This window comes from Plecotus auritus (genome assembly GCF_963455305.1).
Source record: "Plecotus auritus genome assembly, chromosome: 6".
NCBI classification, from domain to species: domain Eukaryota; kingdom Metazoa; phylum Chordata; class Mammalia; order Chiroptera; family Vespertilionidae; genus Plecotus; species Plecotus auritus.
In genome coordinates, this window is record NC_137773.1 from 37,188,846 (window position 1) to 37,208,536 (window position 19,691).

The following is a 19,691-nucleotide window of genomic DNA, read 5'->3' on the forward strand; positions in this document are numbered from 1 at the left end:
TGCCCTGACTGGGAATCAAATGGTGACCTCCTGATTAGGAGGTCGATACTCAAACACTGAGCCACACCGGCTGGGCCCAGCTTCTGAAATTTAACAGAGCCTGCCTGGGCACCTGGGGCACAGGCAGGGAGAGGGCAGGGCTCCTGTGTGAAGGGAGAGCTTCTGGCTTTTTGTATTTTTTTAATATATATATTTTTACTTAATATATTTTTATTGATTTCAGAGAGGAAGGGAGAGGGAGAGAGAGAGAAACATCAGTGAGAGAGAATCATTGATCGGCTGCCTTCTGCACTCCCCCATAACCCAGGCATGTGCCCTTGAACGGAATCGAACCCAGGACCCTTCAGTCTGCAGGCCTATGCTCTATCCACTGAGCCAAACCAGCTAGAGCTTTTTAATATATTTTTATTGATTTCAGAAAGAAAGGGAGAGAGAGAGAGAGATAGAAACATTAATGATGAGAGAGAGTCACTGATCAGCTCTCTCCTACAGAACTCCTCCTACTGGGGACTACTAGTAAGCCCACAATCTGGGCATGTGCACTGAACAGGAATCGAACTGTGACTTCCTGGTTCATAGGTCAACACTCAACCACTGAGCCACACTGACTCAGCTGAGCTTCTGGCCTTTGTAATGCTGCTCTCAAACCATGGCACGGAGACCCTCCCACCAGCTCCCATACAGGGCTTACCTCGCTTGGCTCAAAGATGGCTGAGGGCGCAACAATCCCGTTGATTTTGGCAGCCCTGTGGATGATAACCTCTGCCTCTTTAAATCGTCCCTGAGAGATGAGCCAGCGGGGGGACTCGGGGATGAACCTGAAGTACAAGAAGCAATCTCACTGAGGCATTCCTGCTTAACACACCAGTTGTAAAATGGGGTCCAGGTGGGAAATGGGGCCTCAGAACCAGAGCTAGGTTTGGGGAATTTTGGTGTTTCCAAGCCAGAAGCAAAGAGATGATCCATGCCACACCCAATAAGAACCTGAAGTGTGAGCTTTTGAGTACACTGGAGTGCACAAAATTTGGAGGGGCCTGCTCACCATGATGGGATGCCTCCACTGGCTGGCCACCTCCATTTCTGAGGCGCAGTGGTGCCACCTGCTGGACATTAAGGAGACCAGGCAAGTTGGGCTCCTGAAGCCTGGCTTGTGTGTGAGCTTGGCCCAGCCCAGCTCCTTGCCCACCTGTACTCCTCTGCTTGTTCCTGGCATCCACAGAAGTTTCTACACTGGCCTCTTAGCCCCTAGTTTTTCCTCATCTCCACCGGATTCACCCAACTGACGTGTCAAACTCTCTACCTACACTTACTAAGGCATCTGGGGGCTTTGAGAGTATGTGGATCTTATTTTCTACCTCACCAGGTAGCCCCAGCCCTTGGGTCAGGACCAGGACCCATGCTGAGCTCTGTAACCCTTCCCAAATGCCCTGGAATGTTCGCAACATGTGGGGCAGTGCTCTCAACATCCCCACCTGCAAGGGGCGATTCCCGCCTCAGCCCCTCTGCTGTGCTCCCTCCCTTGGTAAGGAATGGCCTCCTCTCTGCCCGTCCAACTCCTCTGTGTTGGAGGCTCAGATGGAGCCTGGCTTCTTCTGTGTAGCCACCCCGGGCACTCTCGTTTCCATTGCTCTTCCTCTTCTCACAGTGCCTGTGTCATGAAGCCTTGGCGGCAACACACAGCCAGAAGTAGGGCCTTAGTTGTCTAGTCTGTAGTCGGATAACTTCCTGGAGGTCAGGGAGGACCCCATTATCTCGCAGAGAAGATGCTCATCTCTCAGGGAAGATGCTCCTTCTTCCTCTCCCTGAACTCTGAATAACCCAGCACAGGGCTGAGAACAAGTCGACTGATGTCTGGAGATTTTGTTTTGTCTTTTCTGAGTGTGGACACAACATTCTAAAGTAACTTACAAATACAGTGGAACCTTGGTTCTTGAACTTAATTCATTTTGGAAAGCTGTTTGAGATGAGATTTGTTGGAAAACTGAATCATTTCCCCCCATTAGAAATAACGTAAATTGAATTAATCCATTCCATATCCCTAAATGATTCTCTGTTTTAACCTTCCTTACATGTACTGTTTAATCTATAAACAAACGCTTCTTAAACTGATCGAACCACACCCTACTAGCCTTAATCGAATCACTTTCAGCACCAGTTCCATGGGTGTCTGTCAGGAAGTAGGTATGCAGCATCTTCACTTTTTCACATATCACTGTCTCCTAAATATTGTCAGCAGTTAACTGGTTTTTGCTTTTGATTTATCCAAATCAACAATACTTCTTTTACTTCTTCAATCCCCTATGATTGGAATTTTGTGAGCACTTTCACACCCTTAGCAACATGAGCACACTTGACGGCATCTTATATATGTTTTAAAATTGTGCTAGTTGTCCTTTCCACCAGCAACAAAAGCAAAAAAACAACAACAAAAAAAACCATGAAGATATTCACAGCACAACTTCTTGAGGTGTTAACAGCAGGTTTAGGGAGATTTAGTGGTGAGCTGACCCGCATTCTCTCCTTTGTGTGTGGCCAGAGAGAGGCTTTTGCCATACTGATGTATCAGCACGAAAGGGTTGTGAGGTCAAGAACTGAAGTTTTGAAAAAGGAGACATTTCTGCCCCTCCCCGCACCCACAACAACTTGGCTGAGAACAAAATTTGACGGTAATTTACACTTCCTGTCTCTGGGAGCCCAAATAGGGATTTGTGGGTTGCTGCTGCCCCCTAGTGAAGCCAGGTGGAAGACGGAAGATACAGGTTGGTGTTTACCCCAGGGCATACTCACCACCAGAGCACTGCGCACAGCAGCCCCGGCAATGTCAGCGCCAGCAGCAGCATCCGCCAGTCTCTGATGAAGTAACCAAACAGTGGCAGCAGCATGTAGCCAATGGCATAAAATATGCACACTCCTAACGTAGAGAATATAATACGAATGGACTTGCCAAGAATTTCTGTTCCTGTTCAAAGCAAGGGAGGAGTCATGTTAGCATTTTAATTTAGGTTATTTCCCTATTAATCTTCTCTTGTATAATCTTCTCTTGTCAACATAAAGGCAAGAAAGCCGCCAGAATTATTTCTAAGTTTCTAAGCCCTCGTGAGGGATGGGATTCTGAACTCAGCCCCGTCTGACTATCTGCTGGGCGTGCCTCATTGTGGCCTCTCGGTGACAGTTCTCTCATGAAAATTTCATCACTTCCTGAAGCCATATGCTAAAGATGCCACATTAGGCCTCAAAATGTAATCCTCACAGGAGGAAGAATTCATTAAAGGGGAAGTCATTACTAAGACTGCACAGGCTGACTGTTATCCTTTAAGGAAAAAATATTCCTTTAAATGTGAAGAGAAAGAAATAATCCTTTCAACAGTATAACCAAAAGACCAATACGCTAGAGTTAGATTCCTCCAAACAGTAACTTTTCAGTGAGAAGGGCAAAAGTCCCGCAGTGTGAATTCTTAATTAAAACCCAAAGGTCACATGACGAAAGGCTGATCCTATCAATTCATTCTTGCCAGTCAACTTCACTGGCCGGTGTTTTGCAGGAGGCCATTTCTTCCTTGGCTCTTGTTTCTCATGTCGTACTTCCCTCTTTCCTTAGCTACCTCAGCTCTGGGCAGTGGCAGGCCCTTTTTGCTGGACGGAGGATCTTGGGTAGGTTATAGTAAAATGGCCGTCAAGTCCTAGTAAGACCAAGGAGCCACACCTCAGAGGCCCGAAGAGAACTGGCATACAGCAGTTAGGCTACGTGCTGCTGGGGACCCAAGGCTGGGTACTTGGTGGACTCAGATTCCCTGCCTACAAATTGGGTTCTCCAAGAAGCGCTGTTGGTGTTGCCAGAGACCACTTCCCCTTGAGGGACATCACAGATGTCTCCAGAAAGTGGGTGGTGAGATGATGATGAAACACAGGATCAAGTACTCAACTCCAATTTGATGGCCATACCCAGGACAAATGCTGCCACATAGTTGGAGATCTGGCCCATGCCTACAAGGACAAACAGCACGGCAAACATCTCAAAGTTCTTGGAGAAGATCTGCAGGAAGCTGAAGCCTGTCTGCATGGCCATGGTCACAAACAGCACGTTCTTCCGACCAAACCTGGGAAAGAAAGCGGAGTGACAGAACCAGCAGGGAGAAGGCGGTAGGAAGGGGCTCCACCAAGAGGAGCTTTCTCCAGGACCATTCAGGGACTGGTCGTGGACAGTACTGCTAGGGTACCAGTCTCCCAGTCCCTATGCTGTTATGCTCCCACCCTCCACAGGACCAATATGCAGCCTGGGCACCAGGGTGGTCCCAAAAAATGATGCTTCTTTTTAAAAAAAGATGCTGTTTCTGCCCTCAAGGAGCTTATAGTTTACTAGAGGCCCGGTGCATGAATTTGTGCACCAGTGGGATCTCTCGGCCTGGCCTGAGGGATCAGGCTGAAACTGGCTCTTGGACATCCCCTGAGGGGTCCCAGATTGGGAGAGGGTGCAGGCCAGGCAGAGGGACCCCATTGGTACATGATTGGGGCCGGGGAGGGACGCGGGAGGTTGGCCAGCCGGGGAGGGACTGCGGGAGGGCTCCAGGGCATGTCCCGCTCATTTTGTTCAGTCCTGATTGGCCGGACCCCAGCAGCAAGCTAACCTACCAGTCAGAGCGTCTGCCCCCTGGTGGTCAGTGTATGTCATAGCGACTGGTCGACTGTCTGCCCTCTGGTGGTGAGGGCACATCATAGCGAGCGGTTGAGCAGCCTTAGCATATCATTAGCATATTATGCTTTGATTGGATGAATGGATGACCACTTAGCATAGTAGGCTTTTATTATATAGGATAGGTAGTGAAATAGACAGTGATCACTTTTAAAAAATCCTTACCCTAGGATACTTTTTTATTGATTTTTTAGGGAGAGAGAGAGAGAAACATTGGTGTGAGAGAGAAACATCAATCGGTTGCCTCTTGTACGTGTCCCAACCTGGGATAGAAGCCATAACCTAGGTATGTGCCCTGACTGGAATTGAACCTGCAACCTTTTTGGTGCACAGGACAATGCTCAACCAACTGAGCTACCCAACTGGGCAGTGATCACATTTTAGTCAAATAACCACATTACTGAAAGTACAGTTACACATTAAGATAGGTGCACTGAAGGATCAGCACCCAGGTCCCCAAGGGTACAAAAAAGGAACCTACCCTAGACCGGGGTAGGGGCTGGGGATGTAGGCATTCAGGGAAGGTCTCCCTGATGATGAGACACTGAGATGAGGCCCTAAAGAAAAGTACTTGTTGTCAAGGGGGAGTAAGGATAGGGACCAAGCTTTCAATGATATTCACAACATAGCAAAGAGACCATTAATTACATGAGAACACCTTTCATTTAGCAATTTTTAAAATATATATATTTTTATTGATTTCAGAGAGGAAGAGATAGGGAGACATAGAAATATCAATGATGAGAGAGAATCATTGATTGGCTGCCTCCTGCATGCCCCTACAGGGGATTGCAACCTGGGCATGTGACCTAACCGGGATCAATCCTGGGACCTTTCAGTCCGAAGGCCAACGCTCTATCCACCGAGCCAAACCAGCTAGGGCTATTTAGCAATTTCTGATAGGTACTCTGAAGGAAAGGCACAAGGCACAAGGAACCAGGGTAATGTAAACCAGGGACCCTGAGTTAGCCTGCAAGGTCAAGGAAGGCCCCGGAGGCAGGTTGATTAAGAGGAGAACACACAACTGTGGCTGGAGTCAGCTGCTCACCAGGAGACTGCAGAGTGGGCAGGACCTACACTGCACAGGCCTTGCAGCCACATTGAAGAGCTGGTGCTTCTACTTACTGTGATGGGGGTTGTTTTGTTTGTTTGTTTGTTTGTTTGTTTTTTTGGGGGGTGGCTAGTGCTACTGGCATATAGTAGTAGACAGAGGCCGGAGATGATCTAGACATCCTAAAAAGCCCAGGATAGCACCCCACAAAAAAGAATCCTCTGGCTCAAAATGTCAATAGTGTGAAGGTGGGAAACCCTGACAGTAGAAGGAGACTTGGTCTAGAAGGAGACTTTGTTTCCCCCACCCCCTTCTGGCCTTTTCTTATTATAGTGCACCCTACAGGCCGTCCAAGGGCAGCCCCTTTCTGCAGGCAGAGCTGTAACCTCTATCCCTGCCTTCTCTGCCTTTCCCGCCCAAGGGCTTCCTAGGATGATGGGAAAGAGAAAGATCCAGGGAACCCTGACATAGCACCAGCCCCTTGGCAGTCCGGGTTGGGTCCAGAAACACTCACTTTTAAAGTATGTCAACAAAAAAGTAAAATAAATAAAAAAAATCTGTCAACAAAACATCAAATATATACATGCCTACAAAACCAGGAGATACCAGTCTACTTCTTCCCAGGGTTGTGCCTCTCATAATTCATGCACATAAAACTAACCAATGTCAGATAAAAGGCTTTAACAATCTAAGATTTTTTAAAATTTAAATTCTTTATTGTTTAAAGTATTACTTATGTCTCCTTCCTCCCCGCCTCCCCCCTTGACCTCTCCCCGGCCGCTCCCACCTTCCAACACATGCCCTCACCCCCTTACTGTCTGTGTCCATTGGTTATGCTTATATGCATGCATACAAGTCCTCTGGTTGATCTCTTACCTCCCCTCTCACCCTCCCCTGCCTTCCCTCTGAGGTTTGACGTCTGTTCGATGCTTCCATGTCTCTGACCCCAAGATTATTTGTATTGCTCTTGAATTGCAGCCTTACTTATTCATGAAGGTTAAACCTTTGTCCTACATAAAAAGTTACTACTGGTATCCTAGACAAGTTGAGGTAATGAATCTATTGCACTTAGGTAATTTGTCTGACTTAGGTTTTGAAATGGTTGACTTAGAGGTAATGAGAAGAGAAACTGTCCACTCCACAGAGCCCTGGGCCTCCCGTGGGGGTGCAGACAAGCTTGAGGGGTGGTGCTGAGGGCTGACGGTAGGGGCTACAACCAGAACAGCTGTACTTCTAGCTATTTCATTTACTGGGCTCAAATGATCCTACTTAAAAGAAGTCTGCTGACAATTTTTTTTTTAAGTTTTGAAAAACACTGTACTAGCACTTCTAAAGACTAATGTAGTCCTTAAGATATTCATTAGTTTTATTTTTGTTTACTTGGATGATCTGTTGGAACTAAACACTTTCCTCAGGTAATCAGGGTGTTACACGGCCGTCAGGTCCTTAGGCTATCTCACAAAGACCTACCTAACCCATGACGCAGTTGATCTAGAAAAATGCACTGAGTTTCAACTCTGAGCTTGGGGTATCTTCTCCCTGTTACTTAGATATAATTACTTATATCTAAGTAATTACTCTGAGTCTCGGCTGCCACTCAGCTCAGAGAGAGGGTATTTCCCACTTGGAGAGCCTCTAAGCTCAGTCCCCTCTTCTCATTCTACATTCTCGCCAGGCAATCTCATCCATGTTTGGGGCTGTGATGAGGGTTCTATGAGCTGATAATTCCCAAATATGCTTCTTCAGCCCAGACCTCTCTTGGAGCACTATGTCCATATATCCAACTGCATACTTAATTCCTCCACTTAGGAGTCTCATCATCACCCCAAGTTCAGTATGCTCAAATTGAACTCAACATCTTCCCCTCTTCCGGAGTTATTTGTCTTAGAGAAGGGTATTGCCACCTATCCAGTTGTGTAGGCCAGAAACCATCCTCTCCTCATTTCCCACATCCAACCCATAGCCAAGTCCTGTTGGCTTTACCTCCTACCACTCCTCCCCATTTATACTACCTGCAGTCTAGTCCAAGCCACCACCATCTCCTGCATAAATTATTGTGATAACCTCTTAATTAGTCTCTCCACAATCCCTCTCTTGCTTCCCCCTTCAATCCTTTCTCCACAAAGTTTATCATATAATATTTTAAAAATTGCAAATCCGATTATGTCATACTCCTGCTTTAAAACACTCTCAATGGCTCCCCAATGCTCTATGACTAAAGTCCAAGCTCCTAACTATCACTTGCTACTCCCATCTGCTCTTCTGCTTGGGCCTCTGCCTGCCTCACTGCTCATCTCTAACCAATCTCCACATTTCCACCACCGAGGACTTTTTTCCAATTCCTAACATATGCTATTATGCCTTTTCTTCAGTCGAGGCTTAAGTTCATGGTGCTCTCTTGCACTCAGAATGCTTTTTCCTCCCTCCATTCCCTTAGCTGGCTAATTTCTATTCATCTTTCAAATCCCAGTGCATGCTTTGCCTCCTTGGGGCAGCCTCTCCTGGCCCCCTCTGTCAAACTCTCTCTTAGCATCTGCACATCTCCTCTTTATCACTTACTACCACTGAGGATAACAGGTGCTCCCCTCAATTAGTTGTTAAGACATTCTGCCTTGCTAGGAGGCAAGTTCTAGAAGAGCAGGGCCCACGCAACACAGAAGATCAATACTACTTGGGCCCAAATCCTAGGTCTGCCACTTGCTGGCTGTGTGACACTGGGGCAAGTCACTGAACTCCTCTGGGTTTTATTTTCCCCATCTGTAAAACGAGAATACTAATACTTCCTACTTCAAAGGGTTATGAAGATTAAATCAGTATTACTGTTTACTCAGTACAGTGCTTATAAGAGTGTCTGGCACATACTAAGTTCCATGTGTTTGTTAAATATCAGTAATCAGCTGATGTTTGTTGCTAGATGAAGGATATGGGGAAGCATAGGCCCTTCCCACAAAAGGACAAGTGTCTATGGCTCGTCTAGAATCACCAGTCAATGGTGATGGCCTACTTAACTCTTAATGCTCACTGGTGACTACAGGAATTTGTCCTTTTTTTAAAATCGCTGGATGATATTCTGGAAAAAACAAATCTAGTGAGAAATGCATGTATTTTTCATGAGTAAAGACTCCTCAGTTAAGAATAATAATCCATAGATGTAAATATGCCAAAATATCACCCTGAATCAGTGCTACAGAATGAAATGGCTTTGTTCTTATGTAATATGACATTCTAATCCTGAGCTTCTCAATTAGAGACCCCAACCAGCTGGGACGATGCTGGAACTCCTCTCCACTGGGTGACACAGTGCAGCCAAGGACCTTGCTGAAGGCCATTCTTCTTGCCCTGGGCTTCTCCAACAGACCCCACAGCTCTGGGATAGGGAGATAACATAATGGACCCCTCTGAGAATGTCACAGAAACTCCAGACCTCTCTACATGCTCACATATAATCTCTAAAATTTTGCCTATAATGTCAAGAGTACATGAACTTCCCAAGTCATGAATGGACCTTGAGTTAACAGCCTTGGAATTCCATAAATAATCTGCTTATGGGTGAAAATAGCACATTTTCTGCCTGTTGTGAAGTAAGGGCCATCAGTCCTGTGGACACAGGTTCTGCCCATCACGTCCCTACTGGCTACTGAGATCTCCTCTTACCTTATAGAGAGAGCGGAGGTTTTGGGAATATGGCAACAGCCATCCATGGTACGCCTTAAAATCTACAATACATGTGTGTGTGTGTGTGTGTGTGTGTGTGTGTGTGTGTGTGTGTGTGTTGTCTACCTCTCCCATGCTTGGGAACATGAAAGAGACAGGCTCACCTAGGGAGGGACAGGCAGACTAGTGCAGAAATAAATCATGGCATATTTCCTGGTCAAATCCAGCTGATCCTGCATGGATACACTCAGCTCAGGTTGTTTTGTTTGGCGATAATTAGGGAGAGGAGGTAGTTGGCTCTCTTTACTTGGTGTGGTGTCCGTACTATATAGATCAGGCTTCCTTTGTTTTAAAATGCAAGGCCCTGGGCTGAAAGAACACTACCACCTGAAGTCATGGGCCAGGCACACACATACTCCTTGCTCAGTGCTGGGGTCTCCTACCTCTGCAGGAGACCGACACCCACCTTACCTGTCTGAGAGCTGCCCCGAAATGAAGGAGCCTATCAGCACACCCACGAAAAACAAGGAGACCGTGAGCGGGGCCTTCCAGTCGTCATCACACACCAGGTTCCACTGTAAGAGGAGCAAAGGGATGTATCACTCACTTCTATTAAACATGTTTTAAATTTAAACTTTCTTGGAAAATGAAATCAGAACATCCTGCATTCCTGCGCTCCGTTTACATGATTATGTGGGTGTGAGTCTGTTTAGGCAGCAATGGCTGACCTGGGCAGCAAGGTCCTCACATGGAGACTGGGCTCCCTCCCTGTCTGTTTTTTCATAGCTTTTAGCTCCACTGTTTTGCTTCTAACCTGAGGAAGGGAGCGGCAGGGAACAAGTACTCCCCACATTCTAATCCAAGAGAAGGCAAGGCCTCTCATGGTCACTTTGAAGAATCTGGGCAGAGCCCAAGGCTGTGGACGGGCAGGGAACCCTTTCAGTGGGGTTTGGGTCATTGGCAGAACGGCATGGGCGTGGTTCTGAGCAGGGCTCTGAGGCTCTAAGGGTCAAGGCATCCGGCAAGGAACAGAGGCCAGGGGGCCTGAAATGCACCATCTGGACCTGTTCCTTCAGACCTGGGCCAATGACTTCTTGGACCTTCTGGTGATATTTAGAGCTGGGATCCCTGATGCTGCTTTAACACTAGGCCTGATTACAGCCAAGAGCTCTGAGCTGGATGTCAAGAAACTGGGGTTTAGCTTCCAGTCTACTGTTAACTGGTTATCAGACAAGATTTCCCTCCTCAGTGTACCTTACTTTCGATTTTTGTAAAACAAAGGTTGGGGTAAGTAACAGGCTACATGGCTTGAGTTTCCCAGCACCCAATATGTAGTTTTGCCTATGGTTACCATAAAAAGAGGTCTGCAGGCTTGGGGAAGCAGCTGAACACTCAGATGTGAGGTCGCTCCAGCCTAACAAGGAGCCAAAAGGAGGAAGAAAAGCCAAAACAGGAAGCTTGGTGGTTCCCAGGAAAATGTTTCCCAGAACAGAGAGATGGCGCTCTGCAGTAACCAAGCAGGCCACCTGCCAGGGCATTCTTGCTTGCTTGACGCCAGGCTGCTGGCCTGCCCTCCATGGAGTCTGCAGGCTCCCCAGCAACACAGAGAAGCAGTGGGAATGTGTGGCTCCCAAGAACAAAGCATCTCTTCCAGGCTAAGTGACGGAAGGAAAACAAGTCTACTTCTCTGCCCTACTGGGCAATGTGTGCACATAGCTTCCCGGCCCCTTAGAGGGGTAGGAGGCAGCCCCCAGGCTGGACAAGAAAATCCCTGCAGCTGTTGCTAAGGATGGCCCAGCCACACAGCTGGCTCTCCACACTCTGGCACTTTGGATGGGCTGAGAATTGGGGTGGTGGCCCCTACCCCAGGGGAGAATCGGGGGTCTCCAATTCCTATATCTAGGCAGTGGTTCTCAACCTTTCTAATGCCGCGACCCTTTAATTCAGTTCCTCGTGTTGTGGTGACCCCCAACCATAAAATTATTTTCGTTGCTACTTCATAACTGTAATTTTGCTAATGTTATGAATCGTAATGTAAATATCTGTGTTTTCCGATGGTCTTAGGCGACCCTGCTAGCGGTTCTAAGTCGAAAGTAGAAAGGTTGAGAACCACTGCTCTAGAGGAACTCCAGGCTAGCTCTCAGACAGGTAAGGTGGGTGTCAGGAGGCCAGAATTTCAAACACTAAGGCTTGAATGCTTGGGTTATGGCAGCCTTCCTACATCTGTAGCCTCAGTGGTGCCAGTTCCCAGATACCCCCGTCCAGAATATGGCTGCTAAAGTCAGGACGGGAGCGGCAGGGGAGAGAGAGCTGAGGGACTCGGTGATGGGTGCTAGCCTCTGGGTATTAGGTAAGGTGTGAGGCAGAGCTTCAGGGGCCAGATGGTGGCTATTGCTGCTCTTGAATACGATGGGATCTATTCCCAGCTAGCACACATTATGTTTGTAGCAACAGAGATGAAAAAATAAAGACTCAGTAGCTGTTTCTCAACAGGTCTCTTGTGAGGGTTAGGGACTAATATAGCTGAGCTACACTAGGAATCCACAGGGGCTTCTGCAGTGAGTTCTGGGGTGATAGTCCCCCTAACCCATGTCAGGTCTCCCAATATAGATAGGCTTTTAGAGAAATCTGGACTGGCAAGGAGACAAGGTGACTAATGCTCATGTTGGGATAGGTCCCCAGATCATGTCTCCAGCTCCCACAGCTGCCACTTGGTTCAACCTGACCTTACGCTGGGCAAGTGTGTAACTCCCTGGAGTAACTGGGCTCTCAATCCACCACTAACAATTCTTGACAATTCTCAGGGCCTGGCTTGGGCCTTCCAAAAGCAAACATGGGCCAACACTTCCTGCTGGTCACATGGGGTTGGGCGGGGGGGGGGGTGGGGAGGGCTGTGTGTAGGGTCAGGCCAGGTAATAGGTCTCAAAAAATTAACACAGGGGCAGGCACGGTCTAGGTCCCACTTCGCCAACCTATCCACTCACCTGTCAACTGGTCTTGGTCTGCAGTAGCCTTAGAATTTGGCCTGAATCCTCCTTGGAAGGAGGGGTGGGATGAGAAGGGGTGGGATGATATGCACAGAGGAATCCAGTGTTCCTACACTGAGCTCCTGGCTCCCCAGCCATGACTAAAGCAGCTCCAGAACAGCTCATTGATGCCTCCACTTGGTGCATTGAATGGGCTGTACTGGCTGTTAATAAATGGTATCAATGTTAGGACTAAAGGTGTGGATTTAAGATTCAGGTCCTGAGTCTGGGATCGTGACCCCTCTGCTGGATGAGCTGTGAAAGGGGAGTGTCTGAGGACCCAACCTGAAACAATTTGGGAGCGATCCTGGCATTGGGCCTAGACTTGCTATCCTTCCTGGTAAGAAATAAGCCTTTCATATCCATGAAAGTTTTCATATTGCACACTTAGCTATGTACAGTTCATGTCACTTATACCTCAATAGAGTTGTTAAAATTTTTAAGAGAGAGAAGTGTGTCTCTTGTATGTGGTATGTAATTGGTGCTGCTTCTTGGTTATAGGAAATAGATTCTAAATGTTCTTACCTAGAACTAAATGTTCTTGCCTGTGAGTTGGCTAGAAGGAAAAAGATCCAGGGTCTGTGCCCATAGGGCAGAAGCTCTTCCCTGAGATGTACCTAGCCTGACTGCTTCAACGGTCAAATACACTGGTAAGAATCACTTGTTGCTGAATGCCACGTATTCCTATACACATTTAGTTCAGCTTCCTGCTGCAATTAATGACAAATCCTTGCCCCAAGGCTGGCAAGGAGAAGTATCTGCTACCATAACCTCTATAATGCCTGGCAGTGCCCTGTACAGGTGAGGCTCAGTAGCTGTTTGGTAGATAGGTGCGTGAGTGAACAGATGAAAAAAAGGGCTGTGAATCTTCAACATCATAGTATCCTTTGGGCTTGGCTGCCCAAAGCCCAGATGAACCCTGAACTTTGATCTCTAGAGTAGATTTTCTTTGCTTCCTCAGCCCCTTCCCTGAGTCAACTGTCAGAACTTTGACCCAGAGTGTGGGTTCTCAGCCATCTAAAGAGGGGCTCAATCTGGTCACTCTGGGACACATGGGTCTGCTATGACTGCATGCACACAGGGGGCCTCAGGGGACCCAGCAAGGGTCTTCTTTGGCTTTCTAGAGCTACGAACGCAAGGATAAGGGTCTGTGCTGCCCTTGAGTCAGCAAGGGCATAGCAATGAGGCGCAAGCTCCAGGTCTGTCCCAACTCGCCACCCAGAGTCAGCCCAGCCCCATCTCCCGGGTTGATGTGGCCTTTCCTTCAGGAGATGTGGCTTGTAGATAACAGTGGGGGCTCTCCTATCTTACAAGACTATCTGTGTATGACATACGGCTGACAGAAAAGCTAGTCCAGAGAAAGAAGCTTTCTAGGACAACAGGGAGAAAGTCATGTGCTGCCAAAGGCTGGGGCAGGGGGCTTCTGGGAAGTAGAGACAGGCAGAAGGCAAGGGGACAAAGCGGACTGCCAGGCCTTGGCTGAACAGACTCCAACTCATGGGGGCAAGAGCTAGAAGTCTCTAAAGGAGCTTTTCTGGCTGCAGGCTGCGCTATGGAGACACCAAAAAGCAGGAGGCCCAGGCGGTGTAAGAAATCACCCAGGTTCTCAGAGGAGGGGGCAGTCCTGAGTCAAGAAGCACTCCGGGATTGGAGCAGCACAGCAAGGTGGGGTGGCTGACTCCCCAACTCCAGGGATGACTGAGAGGCCAGAGAAGGGGCCAGTCTAGAAGCATGTGGACCACCAAACTGTTCCTGAAACGTGGGAGAGCAATCTCATTTCATAGTGTCCCCTTCTTTCTGCCAATCCCAACCCCTTGTCACATGCCCCAGTCCATGGGATGGGAGATTACATTTCCTTTAAAAATTTCAGTCAATGCTTTTCAACCACTCTCAAATTTCCCTTCTGTGAATTAAATTATCCTTTTCTTTCTCAATTCTCAAACTTTAGAAAATATTTCTTAAATTATTCATTAACCCATTCAACAACAATTTTCCCGAGTACCCACACTCTGCACCAATTACATGTTAGGACCTGCAGGAGAAGCAAAGATGTAAATCAACACCAACTTTAGTACTTACACATACACACTTTAATTTCAACAAAGGCAAAAATCACACAGGAGACCTTTTCATCTTCTGTTGAAAAAAATGACTAAGAATTCAGTATCAGTGTATCTCTACATATGATGTGGGGCAGAGGGCAGACCTGGGGACTAGCTGCCGTGGTCAGCATGCCAGGTCTGAATTGAAAAACAAAAACAAAAACGGGCCTTAGAAAAATGGAGTCAGAATGTTAATGCAACAGCTTGAGGAACAAGCAGCTCTGAATGTCAAGTCAGGCATTCCAGCATCTTCAAACAAAGGGCTAAGTAAGGTATTAATTTGGCCTCCCAGCAAAGACTGAGAACCTGTCAGTAGGTGAAAGGGCACAAAGCTCTTATGAAACTGCTAAGACAGTAAAATACATAGGCTAAATATAAAAATGAAAAAGCTGACATTGGCAGCAACTTAAGCTAAGGACCCTTCTGGCAGGAGCTCATCAGTACCACCACCACTCTCAACTCAGGGCAGGATGAAGGCAGTAAAACAAGAGCAGATGACGAGAGTAAGTCAAGGGATTCTAGGGGTCCGGGTAAAATCCAGAGATGCCAGGAGCTTCTTCTGATTTCCCCCTTCCATAAGAAGCTAGAAGCAGAATTTGTAGGGACTCCTGTGTAGAGGATAGCTTCCCTCTGTGGCCTCTGCTTGCCACCAGATGGACAGTCTCTGCTTTCACAACTCTCACTGGCTTCCAGGAAGGTGACAGACTTGCTTGTGAGGCTAGGAATGAGGATCTGTGATGACAGAAAGTTGTGATTCTCCCTGGAATCTTGGGCCACAAAGCACAGTCAGCTACCTCCATTCAGTGTCTCTCTTGTCAGCACCTCAGGACACTAGAATGTCATGTCACTAGCTTTGAGATCCCAGTTGGGATCCCCTTCTGCACCCCTCTGAACTCTGCCTTCCTTCTATGCTGTTTCTTGCTGTTTCAGACTTTGCATCTGCTGAGCTGAGCACCCCAGACTCACTGAGAGGCCTCCTCTTTCAGGAAGCCTTCCCTAATATGCAAATCCCTGATCCTGCCGTCCTGGTGCCCATCAAGGAGGGCTCTCTCACTGCCCTGCTTGCTTAGTTGTGCTGAGACTCCAAGGAGTTAGTACCAGTGTCCTAGGAAGATGCAAAGCACATCCACACTCATCCATTAACATCATGTTATACATTCAGTTCTAGTGACTAGGGCAGCCGTGGGCAAACTACGGCCCGCGGGCCGGATCCGGCTGTTCTATCCGGTTCTCTTGCTCTCCCCTCCGCTCCTTTACTTTGAATTTATATTAGTTCACACAAACACTCCATCCATGCTTTGGTTCCGGCCCTCCGGTCCAGTGTAAGAACCCACTGTGGCCCTCGATTCAAAGAGTTTGCCCACCCCTGGACTAGGGGGTCGCCAGGGGATAGACAAAGCCAACCAAAACAAAAATCCAAGGCGCTGGGGAATGAGAAAGTTTTCTCGCCCACTTCTATGAACTACAGCTGTATGCTTTGTGATAACATTTCTGGTCAACAAGTCACTCTGAACGGATCTTCAGATGCATGGATCCTAACAGGCTGATAACCAACTATCAGTAAAAAGTAAACAACTCCTTAGAGGGCATACTCAGACTGTCATTTTGGGGTGAGGGTCGGTGGGGAAGGAGTAACTGGAAAAGGGAGCAAGAAACAGTTTTATACACATGCTACCCTTAACTTTAAAAGTTCAGGAAAGAAAAGGAGCATTTTGTCTCTCTCCGAACAGATGCCAAGAGGCTGGCAGAAAAATGGCTACGGACCCTCGTCCCAAGCCCCGGATCTGCTCCTCAACACTCTCATCCCAACTAGAGGAGGTCTTTGACCACTCAGGGCCTTAGAGCCCCTCGTGTGGGCCGCCAGGACCTTCTTGGCTCCCTCCCCAAGCTGGCCATCGGGACAGATGGAGAGTTTGATACTCTGTGAGAGGGCATCTCTGGCTGGAAGTCACCGCGCAAAGCGTTCCCAAGCCACCTGGCTGGAGGATGGATGATCATCACCAGTGTGTAGTGTGATGGGGGAATGGGAGTGACAACAACACGCACTTTGCCCAGGTGAAGTGCGTGAGCTCAAAGACTGCGAAGGACCTCCCCACACCCCGGCCCTCGGTCCCAGCGCGGGGCTGGAACCCACCTCAGTCACGATGGTGGACAGGTAGACGTCCTGGCTGAACTCCCAGCCATCCAGGCAGTCCTCCTGCTGCAGCTGCTCCAGGTCCACGTCGCGCCCCGGCTCCAGCCCGAGCGCCGAGAAGTTGGCGATCGCTGCGAGCTGGTAGCGCCGGCAGTTGTGGGGCACCTGGCGGCCGTCCTGCAGCCTGAGCGGGGCACTGTGGTTGCGCCAGGCGCTGCTCAGGTTCGCGGAGTCGGGCACCCGGCAGCGGTGCTCGGGGGTCGCAGTCAGGAACACCGCGGACATGCCGTTGAAGCCGTTGGGGATGATGCTGGCGCTGAGCAGGAAGAAGATGAGGCGCTGGAAGGGCCCCCACTCGCCCAGGAAGGCGGTCACCTCGTCGTAGTCCCGCATGCCACACTCAGCAGCCCGCAGCGCGCGGCGCCGGGTCGTGGGACACGGAAGCGCGCAGAGGCGGGGCGCGGAGGGAGTGCGCGCGTGCGCCTTGGGACTCCGCCGCGCGACCGACCAAGGGACCGGCCGGGTTACTGTCCGCCGACTGAGCAGCTCACGAGCTCCCGCCCCGGAGCGGCCCTACCGCAGCCGCAGGCCTTACTTAGAGGGCGAGGCCGAGGAGGGTTCTGGGGTTGGGCCGCAAGGCCCACCCCGCCGCCCGCGGTGCGGCGCCGACGGAGGCGGAGCTGAGACCGCGCGTGACGGCAGGTGGGCGGGCCCGGCTGCCGCGCGCACCTGGGACTCAGCCCGAGGTGCCAGCCCGCGGAGCCCTGGCGCGGGTTCTGAAGGCGGACGACTCCTGGCCGCTGTGTCCGAGCCAAGCTCGCGGGCCCTGCGCGGAGCCGGGGGGGAGGGGACGCGTTGGCGAGCGGGCGGCGAGGGTCAATTACAGTATTAAAATTCCCGCCCCCACCTCACAACTTTTCGTCTGGGCAGACAGGAGGACTGGGACTGGCCCAGGGTCTCACTGCCCCTGACACCACCCAGCCATATCAGAGTGACAGGGATTTTTTTTCAAACCGGAACCGTTAACTACCCCAAAGGAGAGGCTGGGAGCAATGACTTTGAATTCTATTTCAAGTGACCTTTCCATGTTTTGATCTCTAACAAGCCCTTTTGTTGTCCTTTAACGTGTGCGAACGAAAGTAAAATTTTAACATCAAGATTATTGATGATCCCAGGCTAGGATTAAATACTCTTCTTAGATTGTTTCCGCACAGGCTTAACTCTGGAGTTGACTAGCAATGAAAAAAAAAAAAGAACTAGGTGATTCTAAAGGTTCACTGTACAATAGAATAAGTGTGCTAGGCAGTTAGCCAGGCATAAGCAGAGCAAGGAGAATGGTCCAGGTACAGAAGGTCACCGGGACGGAAAGCACTGGTTCCCTGGCAAAGGACAATTGTAGAGTGGTGCCTGCAGGATTGGGGTTCCAGGTGCCTGCAGGATGGCCCCAAAGAGCCCAGGCTAGCAGTGACACCTCTAAATTGGCTTGGAACATATTTATCTCTTGTAGATGGGGAACCAGTCCACAATGCCTGGAGGTACCCTTTTAGGATGCATATTTGCCAACTGGGAGAAATTTGACTCCGAGTCCCTCAAGGTTCTTTTGCAACATAACCCTAGCCTCACTATGAAATGGGCAATGGAAAGGTTTGGCCACTTAATGGCACCATTAAGTTAATACTATCCTACAGTTAGACCTGTTTTGCTGTTCCTAAGGGAAGTGGATGGAGGATGAGGCCTCCTTAGATCAATGTGTCTTTTCCATACAGCCAAGTCTTTATGGCTCTCAGAAATTGTTAGGGACAAAAATAGAATATCGGGGACTAGGTATGGTTAAGGGAGGTATTAATCATGCTCTCTTAACCATGATTGCCATGTGTTGGTTAAAGGACATTATATTTTTAATATTTCCTACAACTTTTGTGATATTATACTATGTTAGTACAGTTTGGGTAATATATTTAAAATCTTTTTTTCTTGAAATATTAATGTTTATTGTATATTATATTTAAAATAGTTTTTCTTGAAATATTAATGTTTATTGCATGTAACATTATATTTGAAATTGTTTTTCTTGAAATAAAAAAAAAAAAAAGAGAGAAGAAAGGACATTCTAACTTGGCTGGGAGTTGTATGCACCTGGGACCTGGGAGTCAACCTTGGAATGTGGTCTATTCTCATTCAAGAACTGCCTATCATCATGGAAAGAGGAACAACCTTGTTGCCCAAACAATGGAGTCCCATCCCAGCCTGTAATCCCTACCTCTCCATGTAATCTTTGTCCTGCCCCATCTAAGCAGCTGGCTTATAGGGGGCTGCAGAGCAGTTTTTTGTGGATGACCTGCTACTCTCCCATTTTGCCGGCAGTAATGGAATAAACGCCCATATATGATTCAACCCTGTCTCTGCTTAATCGGTTCAAGTAGTGACAGGCAGCATGGACCCATTGATTGTCCGGTTACAAAATGACCCTCAGCTATGTACCACTGGTAAACTAGATTTCTCTGTAATTGCTACAGAACCTGAAAGAAAATATAACCAGATGGGGGGAAAAATTACAAAAATGGGTGAAAGAATTTGTCAGTCCTTTGCCAACATTTGCCAATCCTTGAAGTATTAAAAACAACTGTTCTTGCTTTATAAATTAAGTCTTTACAGGGCCAGAGGTGTGGCTCCAGAAATAATTCAAAGCCCACCAAACTTATCTGAGCAGTCTTTTAAAATGCAGGTTTCTAGGAGGTAATCCTCATTAAAAGGAAAAAACCTTAACCATCTGAGCAGATCAAATTAAGTTATTTTAGCTGTTAAACATTGATTGCTGGACAAATCTTAAAGTCACTACTTTTGGCTTTTTAAAAAATATATTTTTATTCATTTCAGAGAGGAAGGGAGAGGGTGAGAGAGAGATAGAAACATCAATGATGAGAATCATTGATTGGCTGCCTCCTGCACGCCCCCTACTGGGGATTGAGCCCACAACCCAGGCATGTGCTCTTGACCAGGAATTGAACCGTGACCTCCTGGTTCATAGGCCGAT

The 19,691-nt window shown here is 48.2% G+C and overlaps 1 protein-coding gene across 3 annotated transcripts in view; it reads right to left on the bottom strand.

Moving 5' to 3' along the window:
• SLC22A5 (solute carrier family 22 member 5) overlaps window positions 1-17,254 on the bottom strand; it is a 37,471-nt gene extending 20,217 nt beyond the window's left edge. Inside the window, exons 1-5 of one of the 3 annotated variants that reach the window (XM_080672892.1) lie at window positions 16,658-17,174; window positions 9,867-9,970; window positions 3,943-4,097; window positions 2,788-2,959; window positions 692-818 (exon numbers count right to left, since the gene is read on the bottom strand). In XM_080672892.1, coding sequence (XP_080529018.1) covers window positions 692-818; window positions 2,788-2,959; window positions 3,943-4,097; window positions 9,867-9,970; window positions 16,658-17,050 — 951 coding nt within the window. In that variant the 5' untranslated portion in view covers window positions 17,051-17,174. Of the gene's footprint in view, window positions 1-691; window positions 819-2,787; window positions 2,960-3,923; window positions 4,098-9,866; window positions 9,971-16,657 lie in introns of all 3 variants that reach the window. The other 2 variants (XM_080672893.1, XM_080672894.1) reach the window with 2 other exon arrangements.
• Between the last annotated feature and the right edge of the window lie 2,437 nt (window positions 17,255-19,691).